General features: G+C 41.7%; 1 protein-coding gene across 5 annotated transcripts in view; it reads right to left on the reverse strand.

Moving 5' to 3' along the window:
- Positions 1-14872, reverse strand: part of RGL1 (ral guanine nucleotide dissociation stimulator like 1) — a 291692-nt gene that overhangs the window by 109965 nt on the left and 166855 nt on the right. For 2 of the 5 annotated variants that reach the window (XM_016933977.4, XM_016933978.4), the window contains one exon: positions 12006-12116. The exons of 2 other annotated variants lie outside the window; for them this stretch is intronic. In XM_016933977.4, the coding sequence (XP_016789466.1) occupies positions 12006-12116 (111 nt within the window). Of the gene's footprint in view, positions 1-12005; positions 12117-13144; positions 13472-14872 lie in introns of those variants that run through there. One more of the 5 variants, XM_016933981.4, reaches the window with a different exon arrangement.

Below are 14872 nucleotides of genomic sequence, written 5' to 3' on the forward strand. Positions count from 1 at the left end.
TAACATTTGAGCTGCAACTTAAAAGGTAAGTAGGATTCATCAGTCAACCAGTGAACAGAAAAGCAGGGCAGGCAAATGCAATGCCATAAGCAGTGACACAGTGATAAGAGAGCTGCACATAAATGTGACCTTCACTATGGCTGATGAAACCAAAAACTCCGGATTCTCTACTAAGAATAGGACCAGGTCTTTTCATGGAGACATAACCACATAGGTTATGTCTGGAGGTCCAGATGGAAGGAAACCTTTTAAACCTCTTTTGCCACTGAGAAGAGGATCATCATCCCTGCTGCTGTAACAAGAGCATAATAGTGATTTCAGGTTGGGGCTGGGCACTGAAATCAGAGCTGCTGTCATCAGCACTTTTTATCCCAGTCATCTAAAGTTTTACAAGCCTTTATCCCTCGAGCAGACACTCATTTGTGGATTGTCTAGATCAACATTGGATAGGAAGTCATTTCTGTAAAGAATATCATATTCCTCCAACTCTAACCAAAGAATGTTCATGAGGAAACACTTTAATCAACTTTCGGTCCCTGAGAAACACTTCTGTGGGAACAAAACAGCAGCAGGTCCCTCCAGAATACCCTTAACAGTATGTTGTCTGAAAACTGGTTCCTGAGGTTCAAATGGTCACAGTACCACTGCTTTGCACAAAAACGAGTGTTACACGCATGCCTTGAGTCAGTGTACAGAGTCCCTTCTCCTCTACCACCACACACAGTCAGTAGATTCAGGGAGAATTCAGTGTTTGTCAGTAACACTTAACATAAGTAAATCACTTATTAAGCATCTTTGCAGGAGAGATTTAATTTTCAGTTACAGCTCTGAGTACAAGGGTCATTTAGCTCCACAAGTCAGCTGAGAACAGGGAATGAATGCTGGGGTTCAAGTATCTTGAGAGAGAAGGAAAAGATCTTTAGATGCTCAGGGGGATCCCATATGAATAGAAGGAAGGTCGGATTTGTGGCCGAGCAGCCAAAGACCCTGGAATCTATTTTTAAGTCAGAAGAAGGACAGGAAGGAACAGGAACAAAAAAAGGAACTCACACAAGAGAAATGGAAAGCAAGAAGGAAGCAGCTATAATCAGCAAATGGAAAGACAGTGAGAAAAATAGATCTTTAAAACTGTGTTCCTAACAGGGAGGCCAGGAACACTGCTGGAAATGACTGAAAGAGAGAAGAAAACATAGAAAGCAGCAACAGGACTACTCAAAGGAGTATTTTAAATGTCTACATTTTATGAGGGTCAGTGTTGGTCAGCTGGTAACATTCTTGCCTCTGGGATTAGGTCATGAGTTCAAGTCCTACATCGGGATTTGGCTTCAGACCAAAAGTTAACTTTCCAGGACCTCTGCAAAGATGGAAGCACTTTCCATTCCTTGGTGCATTATTAGCTTTATCACCCTTCTCACAACAAATTAAAAGTACCAGAAAGAAAAAGAAGAATCAAAGAAGAAATAGAACATTTTCAAACACAAAATATCCACTGCATTTGTCTTAAGAATCCTGTGAGTATGGGGTTTTTTTTTTTCCCCACAACCAATCTACAAACAGAAGCCTTGCTGTCTGCATTCTCGATGCACCTGGAATCCCAGTGGGGACAACGGTGGTAGCAGAGGAAGCACTACTCCTAGGTGAACATCACCTCTCATTAGTTAATCAGCAAGTGGCAGCAAGTGGGAAGAAAAGAACGTAGAAAAGATTGCCTCTGGAATGAAGGAAGAAAGGCAAGACTAATAAACAGAGCCACATGCCTATCAAGCATTTAGGTGGTGAGCAGAGAGAAAAAAAGGCCTCTAGGTTAAATGACACTAAGAATATCCTTATATTTGTATAACAACTTACATATTAAAAAATACTTTTATACACATTAACTCATCTGATCCTCACAAAAATCATAGGCAGAGTAAAAACAGATATTAATGCCATTTCACAGGTGAGGAAATGGAAGATTCAGAAAGTCACAACCTCACAAGCAACTCAGCTCATTCCTGGCTGAGGCACTGGGGCTCAGGCATTGTATAAGCTAATCAACATGTAGCACAGTAAGAAATTTTATCTTTATCTCATGTAGTTTAGTCCAGGACTTGAAATTGATGGTGCAAGAACAATTTACTAACATCCTAAATTATGTCCTATTAAGAAAGATTAGCATAATGCTTACCAAGCAGTTTTTAGAAAAATTGTTTCCGACTGTCTGATTTTTCTGTCAGAAATGGCAAAACAGAAGACAGAATATGGCCCACTGTTAAGTAATAAAATATTTTTTAAAGCATAAAAATAATACCAACAAATTACTTTAGAAAACTGAAGGGATTTCAAATGCAAAATGTTGGAGCCCGAGGAATAATGCAGTCTTTCATTATGCAAGGAGCCAGAGAGATAAAATACAATAGATGTTATTTCTAATATACGAGGATTACTAAACCCTGCCATGATTGTTCCTTCCTCTCAAATGTACAAAATGAGAGAGGGATGTTAATGACATGTCCTAAAACCTTGCTAATACTGTTTCTTAAGCAATCTGGGGTTACATATAACACCAAGCTTCAGGGGGTCCATGTAAGAAAGCCACCCAGGTCTCTCCAAGGTTCTATGGCAGGGTTCTAGAGGGCCCTGATGGTGGGGGTGCTGACGAGAGCCCCACCACTCAGTGAGTTGAGTGCACACCATATCCTAGCACCTTACATACATAACTCATTTACTCCTGACAGTCATTCCATCAGGAAGGCACTGCTATTCTCCCCGTTACAGGCAAGGAGCTCAGGCCTAGAGAGGTTAAGTAACTTCACAGCTCAGGCCTGTATAGCTCACATGTGGTAGAGGTGAGTTTTGCATGGAAGTCTGGCTCTAAAGCATAGGTTCTTGACCATTGATTGCGCTAAGCTACCTCCCTATTCCAGGGCTCCTGCTGAACATACCCCTGAAAATGAAAAGCAGCCAGGAGGTGCCAGTGTCTACGAAGTCCCCAACTGAGCTAATTCCCTAGCCAGGCCTTGATGGCTCTGGGCCCTAAAGTCATTTTTAAAACAGACATGTTTATTGTGTCATGTCTTTAGAAGGAATCAGCCTTTGGACAGAAAGTGGCAAGTCTTTTCCCTGTGCTTCACAAACTAACCAAATGCTTCAATTACCTCAGTTTTCTATTTAGGAGTATCATTTATCTCAATAAACAATTTCAAGTATTGCAATTTAATTTTTTTTTTTTTTTTGAGATGGAGTTTCGCTCTGTTGCCCAGGCTAGAGTGCAGTGGCACCATTTCTGCTCACTGCAACCTCCACTTCCCAGGTTCAGGCGATTCTCCTGCCTCAACCTCCCCAGCAGCTGGGATTACAGGCACATGCCACCATGCCTGGCTAACTTTTGTATGTTTAGTAGAGACGTGGGTTTTCACCATGTTGGCCAGGCTGGTCTTGAACTCTTGACCTCAAGTGATCCACCCATCCGGACCTCCCAAAGTACTGGGATTACAGGCGAGAGCCACCACGCTCAGCCAAGTATTGCAATTTTAATTGGAAAAGTCATGACTATAAAGCATTTTATTTTTAGCCAATGTCTAATCCAGTTTCAGTTATTTTTACCTACATACTTAAATGTTCTTTTCTTAGATAAATATTGTCCACAGACTCTAGCTCCATCACCATTAGTGACAGAAGTTATGGGCATAATAAGAATGGCATATAACTATGGAAGAATTACTAGCAAGAGGGTTGCGGAGAGATTCAGTTGATATGACTGACCTAAGACATCCTACCCTTAGCAGAAAAGGTTTGCTTTTTGCCTTCAAATTGTCTTCAGAATTAAGAAACTGGAAATACTCAGCCTTGGCTTCATTTTTATAAAAGATGAAAATGAGTATTTAAAACAGCAGGAAACAAGGGAAAAAAGTTGAACTGCTGAATTCTTTGCAGAAAAGAAAAACATAAAAAACTTCTGGGGGAGTTTACATAGGATTAGATTAACTGTGCTGAAACAAATTCAAATGAATGGACCACAGATGGCATAAGCAATTACATGCTAGAAAATGTAGGGTAATGAGTCTGTGAGAGTTTAAAAAAGATCTAGAACCACCAGCAACACCCCACCCCCAACCACCACCACTGTTATCCTCAGAAGTCATACGCCGCATAACATAAAGGAGAAGGTGGTTTTGAGGAAACAAGCCAAGCAGAGGCCCAAAGCATTGGGAAACATACGCAGTCACATCAGTGGAAAGACACAGGTATTTCTACAATGACAAGACAAAAGGATCAGTGGGAAATGACATGATTCTCTCTCTCTCTGTATGAGACTAACTGAGCTTCCTACAAGGTGGTGTCTTCTACCCAATGTTGTAAGCTTGTTCTCCTTTTAGTCCTTCCTTTCTTCCTCTGTTTTTATTCCTTTTTAAACTAAAAGCAGTTCTCTGAGTAAAGTCAATCAAACAATCTCAATAATGACACAATTAAGGGAAATCAAGCAAAACATGACAAAATCAAGCTTTGATCAATTATACAGAAGAGGCCATAAGTGACATTATAAGGTGAACCAAATCCTAAAAAATAAAATGTGAAAAGACATTTTAATATATAGGCTGTGTGTGTATTTAAGTGAGAGAGTGAGTGAGACTGAGAGGAGGTAGCAGTAAACTAGGGAAGCATTCTATCTTACTGAAATTTTTCTTTTATACAAGGAGTGAGAATTAGCAATCAGAGTGAGCCTTTAAGAACAGCAATGTCAGCTGCTAGGATAAAGAGTATCAGACAGAATTTAAACACATTGTGTAGGAAGATGGAAAAAGACCAGGACACCTAACCATAAAATTTCTTGTGTCCCTAACAACACAATTATAAGTTTAACTGCTGTTTTCTAAAATACAACTCTGTAATCATAGTCCTGCAGGTTCCATATTTATTCTCTCTCCATGGTCTGCAGATTCAATTTGTTTGGTTTGTAGGGAAACAGAAGACTTTAAAAAAAGAAAGGAAGAAAGAAAAAGAAACCACAACTCTGCAAAGTTCTCTGGAATCTGAGAAGTCAAGCAGGGCTTCTGCCTTGTTCATGGTGAGCCTAAACTGTGATTTCGTCTCTAGACATGACACATCACGCATGCCTGGATCTGGTTTTTCTGCCAAGCCTTCTGACAGGAACGCAGGCATTTGCTAGTGTCTATGGAGGAAGGCTGACTTGAAATCCCCAGTACATTTCACCCAGTGAGAAGAGGACAACACTGACTCCAGAAAGCCTTTTGCTGACCTGCTCTTTGAAACCAGTGTGCCTGCCAGGAATCCTCACCCTGTGCCCCGCCTACACTCATCCCCACCTACCTTGTCCACTCTGCCGCCACAGCTTCAGTCAGGTCCTCATCCCTTTCTTCACTTCATTACCACTAAAGAAAGCCTCCTCCTGGGTCCCCATGCTCCAGTCTGGCTCCCTTCCGATGCATCTCCCCTGCAGCTGTCAGTCATTGTTCTAAAATGCAAATCTGACCATGCCACTCTGCTTAAAACTCTTCAATGACTATGCTAACATTAAAGATGAAGCAGATTCCATAGCTTAGCATTCCAGGTTCTTGGTGACATGACTCATGCCTTTCTCTCCAGCCCCCTTTCCTCTCCCTTTCCCACCGGGTTCCCTTATCTCTTCCCCAGGCTGAGCCTCACAGGGGAAGTCTCATTTCAGGCCTCCACACCTTCCCACAGGCTGTGCTCTCTAGTTGGAATGCTGGCCCCCAGCGTCCCAGCCCTCATTTAACTCTCACTCATCCGTCACTTCTCCACTGAAGGGCCCTCTCCTCTGTGCAGCCTTCCTGGACTGCCCACCTGTCACTCACATTTGATTTAAATGCCCCTGATTCTGGGCTCCCCTAGCAATGGTCACACTTGCCACAATATATTGTAATTAATTCAACTTTGTCTCCCTCACTTACTTGTAAGTTCCTCTAGAACAAGGAGTATTTTACTTTGTATTCTCAAGATTTAACATGGTGTCTGGCATAAAGCCGGCTTTTGATGAATAAATGAATGGTATGGAAGGAGAGTTTAGCAGGCTCAAATGCAAATGACAGAATCATATAGAAATATGCAACAGCAGCGAGGGAGTTCACACTGGATGTGTTTACTAGCAAATGACCCAGAAACTGCCAAAATCTCCAAAGAACTCCAAATCAACTCTACGTCTTGAGATAGCCACACCCATTGGCAACCCAGACACAGAGCTGAGCTTCTCTGGTGGAATGAAGTAACATTTCTTATCTTCCCCCACTTAACCAAAACTTTTCTTGCTCTGTTTATAGAAACTAATTTTTTATGTAAAAAGAATATGATGGTACAAATTAGAATGTTTTACTATGTAGTGCATTTTTGCATATCTTAACATAAAATACGTAAGACAGTCAAAAAATTCTGATTATTTAGAAGGGGGAAGCTTAAAGAGACACATATACCATGGGCAAAGGAAACTAAAGGGAGTGGAATTGGGCAGTGACAAATTCCAGCTAAGCTCTAAAGTGGAAAGGCACAGTATTTACCTTATTTCTCTCATTTTCTTTCTAAGAGTAAAACTCCAAGAGGCTTTTTCTTTATGATTTCACAGAAATAAGAATAAAATATGTTCATAAAATTGTTTTAACAGAATATACACTTTTAAGTATAAGGAATTAATGTGCCTCTTATATTTATGCCATTATGTATTTGCTGGGAGTTGACATGTATTTTGAACTCAGCTGAGTATTCCCTGGATTGGTGAATTGAAATGGATGGATATTCTTGATTACATGTCACATATTCCTAACACAGATCCCAACAGAATTTGAAAGCACTAGCACCAAAAGGATCCAGTGTAATAATATCTCAGGCAATTTAAATTTACTAAATTTTCTTGATTGGTAGAGGCTACCCTATCAGTGGATTAATAATTTTAAAAACATGTTTCTAAGGTCAAAATTAAAAATACCAGTTGGTTCATTTACACATAGCTGCTAAATTCTGAAATCTACTTTCTAAAGCCTAAATTAAACATTCCAATAGACACATATAATGCAACCCAAGGGCCTGTTTTCCTAGATGAAAACAAGGATGACCAACTATAAACTAAAGGCTCCTCTAGGGCTTATCTCCTTACAATTCTAAAATCCCACTCCTGCACTTTCCAACCACACATAATTGTAATGCTAGCCAATGCTTTTTAACTCATGCATTGCCTTTTTTTTCTTCAACATTCAGCAGCAAGAGAAGTACAACTGGACCTCTTGGTTTTAAAAGGCACTGGGGAATGTTCGTTAAAATGAATAATTGATACCTTTGTGCCCTGCTTTGTTCCCGAATGGGTGTAAGACAGCTATAATCATTACCTAATTGATTTTTCTTGCTCCCATGCCCCTTTCTTCTTCTTTGTAAGTGAACATCTTCATGTAGACTTTGTTTTAAATGAGAACCAACTATGCATTCATACTTATAAAAACAATATTAGTCCCCCAAAGAAGGATGAGGCATGACCTATTCATTCAACAAACATGTATTGAGTTTCTGCCAACTAGATGGCCATGGTTGCAAGCTTACAGTCTAATGGAAGATAACAAACAAGTAAACAGGCAATTACAACAGAGTGAGGTAAATGCACGACAGTGAGACGCAGAATGCCTCTGGAGCACACAGAAGGGACGCCTCATCCAGAGCTGGGGGATTAGAGAAGGCTCCCAGAAGTGAAATTAGCTGAAAACTCCAGGAATTGTATGCCATTTGAAGGCAACATGGATAGCAACACCACGAAAATGCCAGGTAGAGTCAATCCGAATAGAACATCCAAGTGAGAGTCAACTTCTCAATCCAGATGTGACAAATGGTTATCTTACCACAGTCCCCGCATAACCCATGATTGGCCACAATTTGCCCAAATGCCACGTTCTATGACCTAATGTTTCTAGGTTCTTTTATTTCTACATATATTCAACTTTCTCCATTCTATTTCCCTCTCTTTACCAGACTCCCATCTATCTTGCATTTCAACTCAGTCCCACAAACATTTATCAAGAGCCTATGTGGGAAACGGTGTGACAAACACTGGACACAGGGCAGAAAGGCCTCAGTGCCCCACCACAAGGACTGCATGACCACAGAAGTACAGGACTAAGAAGAGCCACGTGACTAACCACTGATCATTCCACTGCCCACAAATTTTGCAGAAGTGACCTAGCACTCACAATCTTGCTTGTAAAAAAAAATCCTCACTTGGAACTTATCTTAGGCTGACATGTTTTTTGGACCCTGAGTCTGTCATATTCTGAAGACAACAGCATGAACTTCTGACACCAAAGCCCTTCCCAAACAGTTGAATTCTTTTCCTCTGTCCCTTTGAGTATTCATCCTGAAATGTTACACTTCCTGCTTCCAGAGGATACTGATATTTTCTTAACTCTTTTCTATATTATTCGCTATCCATATACAACCACAACACTGGGACCAAAGACAAATAACAAGTTTTGACACTTTGCTCTTCCAAAAATCACAAGATAAGTGAATGTCTGGGTGAAATTACTTCTTTTTTTAAGAGACAGAGTCTCACTCTGTCACCCAGGCTAGAGTGCAGTGGTGCAATCATGGCTCGCTACAGCCTTGACCACCCTGGCTCACGCGATCCTCCCACCTCAGCCTCCCAAGTAGCTGGGACTACAGGCACACACCACCACACTCAGCTAATTTTTTAATTTTATTTTTATTTTTAGTAGAGACAGGGTCTTGCTATGTTGCCCAGGCTGGTCTTGAGCTCCCTGCCTCAAGCAAATTAGCCTGCCTTGGCCTCTCAAAGTGCTGGGATTACAAGAATGAGCCACTGTGCTAGGCTCGGAATTGCTCTTTAATGTCTCTTCCAATCCTAAGATTTTTTAAATTTTGTGACATAATTGAAGTCATTTTTCTTCGAGAATTATAGGTGGGTAAAATTATCCCAGCCAAAGATGTTATTGTAAAGGGAAAATGGGTCAGTATTTCAATAATATTTGGTTTTTCAAAGTTGCCAACATAATCTCACCGTCAATGGGCAAGGATGCAGCTGCACGTACAAGTAAACTGGGCCTGGGACATACTTGGTTGTAGTTTTCCAAACACAGAGTTTTACTTTAAAAGATCAACTGAACACAGAATTTAACAGACAAAATAAAAAAGAATGACCTAAATGTTTTGGACTGTATAATACTTCACATCTGAGGATATGTAATTATTTTGCTCTCCTCCCCAAAATTGAATCTTAATTATGTTTTGAGATCTGAATACTAGAAAATACAAAAATTATGTTCCATCTTTTAGGCATCTGGAATAAGCATTACAGACACGTAACAAAGCTATGCCTATCCTCACGTGCTACATAACCTCATACGTATATTCATATCTTCAATGCACCCTGCTTTAAACCTCCAAAATGGGGAGTTTATCAGTGAGATCATAGCTTCGCAACAAATATCTCAATTTGCAGCTCAAGTTATCATTCTAGACATGAAGAAAAGAAAGTTACATCTCTCCAGTCTTGCAACATTAGGGAAAAGCACACCCAAAGCATCCTCAGTCTTTTGAGCCAATGTTCTTTTCTACTACTATGGAAACAGCCTTAAGGTCCCAGGAAATTCTTCACAACAAAGAGCCAACCATCTGGATTTGAATCTGGTGTTTACCACTTCATAGCTGTGTGACCCTGGCAAACAATTTAACCTCTCTGGGCATTAGTCTCCTCATGTTAAAAAAAAAAAAAAAGAGAGAGAGAGAGAGATCATCACAACACCACCTTCCTCAGAAGGTTGTTGTCATATTGCAATAATTTCCTCACCTGACCCCACTCTCTAGTAACTCTGAAACTAGTTACTTTGAAGAATTTTGAAAGGGTACTGGAATACAGGAAAACAAACATGGGGAAGCCACTCAGTTCTAAAGAGAAAGGTTTGTAATTGCTATGGCTCAATGGGTTGAGTCACATTTAATTAAGTCTGGAATTTTCAAGGACAAAAACAGAACTTCCCAACAGGACACCTAAGACAAGAAAACACGTAGATTAGAGCTGGAGAGCCCCTAGGAACTTGCAATAAAGGAGTAGGCTGGTAGCAGTAAATCACACTTTGTTGAAATGGGGGCGAGGGGGACAGATTCCTCCATCAACTAGAGCCAATCTTTTCACATTATCCTCCTTCTCAGTATTTCATATCTACTGTTGAATCCAGGGTGAATTAACTCTGAACTCTGTATAAATTTGAGAACACTGAGAGAAGGGAGAGAGAAGAAAAGAAGTGAAGTCTAGTGAAGAGAACAGTCAGTGGGGATTACTAAATAACTCTGAGCATCTAAATATATGACAGTTTGTAGATGTGGGGCTTACAGAGTGAACCCCTCCATTTCCAATGACTTACTCATAACTAATGTTGTATATGGCTGAAAACTAAAACAGTCACCCAAGCAAAGTCAGTCTCATTAGAAAGAGAGGAATAACCTGATACCAAAAAAATGTAATGACCCTTTTGAAGACAACTGGTTCAGAAGTTGTGAATCATTCTGAAATAGCTAGAGGCCAAACCACATGGACGCCACATTTAAATAAAATACATACACACAACCACCAAAAACAAAGTGATGACTTGTCAGAACTCTAGTTCTGCTTTCCCTATCAGGTCTGCTAGTGATATACATAATTAATTTTAAAATCATATTCTGAGTAAGGTAGGTACTTGGTAAGTGAAGACCTCTAGTTCTCACTGGAAGGCTCCTATCTTTCCAGACCACACCTGCAGATGTCATTAACAATTTCTGGCCCTCATGGGTGATACCTTGGCCCAAAGTACAGTAGCAGGAAAGGCCTGAGCTGAAGCAGCTGGGGAAGCCCAAAGCAATGAATGCCTGTGTCAGCAGACTCATGGCAGAGGAAGTGATTGCTGCCGGCCATGGGCCACCATCCTGCCTTAAACTCCCTGGAGTTACAAGTCACACGTTACCACTACTCTTAACAGGAGGCCCTGTGCAATTTTGTGTCCTATCCTCCTTCACACTCCACCTTTGAATGCTGCTCAAAATATTCTGAATTTTCAGAGACTCCAAGCCGCTAAAGATGGGATGCAAGTGCATAAATCTTCAACACTCTGAAGCCCATCGGCTAAAATAAGGCCAGCCAGGTGAAATCACACTCCACCCCCTCTATTCAGCCAACCATTATTTTCTTTCTCAAGGCTTTTTGGGTCGCCTCTCACTGCCTGGTCTGAGAACTACTTCTCCTTCCAGATCAAGAATCCCTTCATTCTTCCACATGTTTGACACTTGCCCAAGTAGTGATCCTGTCGCTGAGCTTTCCATTTCTCACATTCGCTTTATTTGGGATGTGTTGAAGGATCTACTAGGTGATACCTACAAACTTGCATGACCTCACCCAATATTTTACAATCTCAGTGGAAAAGAGTCCTGTTTACAGAAGCAGCATTTTTCCAAAGGCCCACCACTCTACACACAAAGTAGTGGGTACTAAGCATCCATTTGCCTCCTCCCAAGATACAGAAAAGAGAGCACAATAGGAAATCTACCACCTCTCAAAGGATGCAGACTTGGAATGCTCTGTCTCCTGAGCAGTCTGGGTACCTCCTAGAGATATAGGAGCAAGGCAGACACTGACAGCATCAACTGGGGGAGGGCAGAGAGAGACAAGGATGGCTTCTGGGCAAAGCTGCTTATGGCTCTTGTCTAAGAGAGTGCTGCTCTCTGGGCCTGTATTCTGTGTGTCATTTTCTGCCACTCCACCCCCAATCTATTTGCCAAAGACCTCAAGATGTTTCTAAGAGGTTCTGAATTATTGACAAACCTAGGGAAGATGCTTTTGAAAACATTAAATACAAAAAGAGACCTGTTCAGCTAGTGCAAACACTTGGTCATTAGCATTTTCCTTTTTAAAGCGAAAAGAGGAAAAAAAAAAAAAGCCTGCCTCTGTTAAATAATAATGATATTCACAGAACGACAGACACTGAAATTCCAAAGTTCACCATCTCGCCAGCTTTACTCACCCCTAGCCATCTTGCTCCTTTATTGGCAGCCTGTTGAATCTGGACTCTTTTGAGGGTGACATGGTAAACAGCTCCTTCCTCTACCTCTTCACCCCAGTCCTGAATCGAGCTCTGCCAGGGACGGGATAAAGAGAAAGAAAAAGAGTATTTTTTTCCTCTCTGCTAACCACAATCTATCCCAGCTGCCTTGCTGCTTACAACAGCACTCAGGACACAAGATGGGCTGTTCAAAATAAATATTACAATCCGAGCAATACAAGACACATTTTGATAGAGGGAATGCTGAGATTTTCTTGGCTTGCAGCCCCTTCCTGTGGTATCAGGATCCCCTGACTTTTCCATTTAGTTATTTCTCCTAGACTTGCTCACATATCTTAAATAGTTTTGTTTTGAAGTCTTTCTTTTTCTTTACAAAGAAACTAGATTAGTCCTGATTAACTTGTCCCCCTTAAGTGAAAGGAAAAATAATTCTTTGTTAAAAAAAAAAAAAAAAAGAAAAAAAGAAAAAGAAAAAGAAAAAAAGAAAAGAATAAGTCTGTACTTTTTAGAGTGGCTCGGTCATTGAAGAAACCAGATTTTAAACTCAGACACAAACAAGTGTTTAAAACGCCAAGAGTCCTCACTCCTTTGGAAGTGAAGTGGTTTGCTTGTCTTTTCTCCTCATTGTTTTGGAGCCCACAAAGTTAGCGGGGGTGGAAAGTTTTTATTTCCGTAAAATAATCTGGCAAGTGCAGAAAAAGCAACACATCATCAGGCAGCTTCTACTAAAATCTGTGCAGCGACCCCCTGGATTTCCATGTCCCCAGCTAAACCTGAGGTTTGTGTTAAAGAGCCGCTGGGACGCAGAAGCGCTCCGCGGTTCACCCACACTAACAGTTCTTTTTCCTTCAAAGTTCTCCCCTCCTGACATGCATCTGCCCCAGACACACCACAGGCAATTGCTGAGAAAGTAGGTACGGTTGAAAGGGAGAAGACACGCAGAGAGAGAGGAATACAAAGCGGAGTGAGAGAGCTTTAGCTCCCAAGTATGGAATCGGATTGCTCCGTTCACTCCGAGGGAGTCCAAAACACGCCCAGCGAAAGCGGGAGAAGATTCCCCACCAGAGAAGCCTCGGGAGAAGGCAGAGAGCTCTCGTTACCATTTTAGCTTGCCAAAGCAATTTCATTCTCAGTTTTCTCTCCGGTGCGCGAACGCTGCATGATGCGCCCTGCTCGGAGGCCAACGCAATGTCTGCTGGGCTCAGCCCCGCGGCGCCTCGCCCCGGTCCCGGTCCCGAGCGACCGCAGCGCACAGACACGCGCCGCGCTGCCCCCGCCGCCGCCGGTGCGCGCGACTCGGGCCACAAAGGGAGCGCGGCGAGCGAGCGAGCAAGCGAGGAGCAGACTCCTCCCCACGCCACTCCGTGATGTAAGGCTTTCCTGTTTGTGCTTGTGAGCACACTCTCCCTTTCTTCAGTCCCATGGATAAAGTCAGCATGAAAGCGTTTCTCCAGTTCTGAAGGTGATTGGGAAACAACACTTTCAAGTTTATCAGGTTTTCCTGACGGTCACCAGGTGCCAAAATAGAACTGAGTGTGGGATGGAGGATTTGTGTGTGTCTTCTTCCTTCGCTAAAACAATGGAAGGAGAAAGTCCAAAAAACTTCCATTATCTGCCTATTATCTATTTTGATTTTAGAATAATTAAGTCAGAATGACCCCAGTGAGAGCCGCAATACTAGACGCCAGGAAGTTTTTCATTAGGACAGAGGATAAGGTCAGAGGACACTCGGGTATTCCAAAACCATGCCCAGGGGCTATACCCTCTCCTGCATCAGCACACTGCCAACAGGAAATCGCGCTGGGCTTTTCACCACCCCAATTACCCAGTAACTGGCCATTGGGGGTGGGAAGGGAACAAAGCAGGGTAAGGTTTTGCTGGGACTGACAGTGTCCTGGAGGTTCTGTGAGTCTTTGTGAGTAGCCACCATGGGTTGAGTTGCCTGTACTGTAGGGACACAGTAGGATCATAGCCACAGGGAAAAGTTCTTCATCAGATGACTACCAGCAGGAGTTTTATCATAATGGAAAGATCTGCTATAGGGATAAAAGATTATTACATTTTTTTAGATCCAGTTTTAACAAGTCAACAGCAAGAGATACCAGATAATGCAGTCAAACTTGACACCTGCCAGAATTCCATGCAAATTGCAAATACCTTTAGGGCTCATGTCTTTCATACTATTCACCCTAAATGAATTTAATCACCTTCAAATAAAAAAAAAATAGGTCTCCCACTAATTGCCATACTATGACATAAGCCTGGGTTTTGGTTAATGGTAAATATATCATGAGCTGACAATTTAGCAAATCAAGTGTACTGATGTTCCCAGGAGAGCAGAATCAATGACAGCAAGGGCACATTAAGGAAAAACAAAAGGATCTGTGGACACTTGAGAACATCTACAAGTCATTCAGCCAGGTTATCCCCATACAACCAGAACCTAAGGGCACCATGACTGTATAGAGAGGAGATGCCCTTTTAGCAAGCTGAAGTGGTTGTTCTATAATTTAAAAAACAAACGAACGAAAACCACATAGACTAAATCCTTCTATGATGATCAGGGCAGAATGTTGCTGGGAACCAGAGGAAAATCATGTGAAGGCCCTACCTCCCTGCTTGTTAAGCCATCCTCAGGAACCCAGGCCCACCTCTAGAGGACCTATTAGGTGATCTTGGACACCACGAAATGCAACTGAGGACAGTTAAACAACCTGTAAGATTAACTTCACCACTACTTTAACCTGATTTTTGGCTACACATTTGGCAGTAACTGAAATATTTCCATTTCAGGGATATTAAGCAGTTTCTTCAACCTCACTCTCCCA

This window comes from Pan troglodytes, chromosome 1, assembly GCF_028858775.2.
Source record: "Pan troglodytes isolate AG18354 chromosome 1, NHGRI_mPanTro3-v2.0_pri, whole genome shotgun sequence".
Taxonomy (NCBI): domain Eukaryota; kingdom Metazoa; phylum Chordata; class Mammalia; order Primates; family Hominidae; genus Pan; species Pan troglodytes.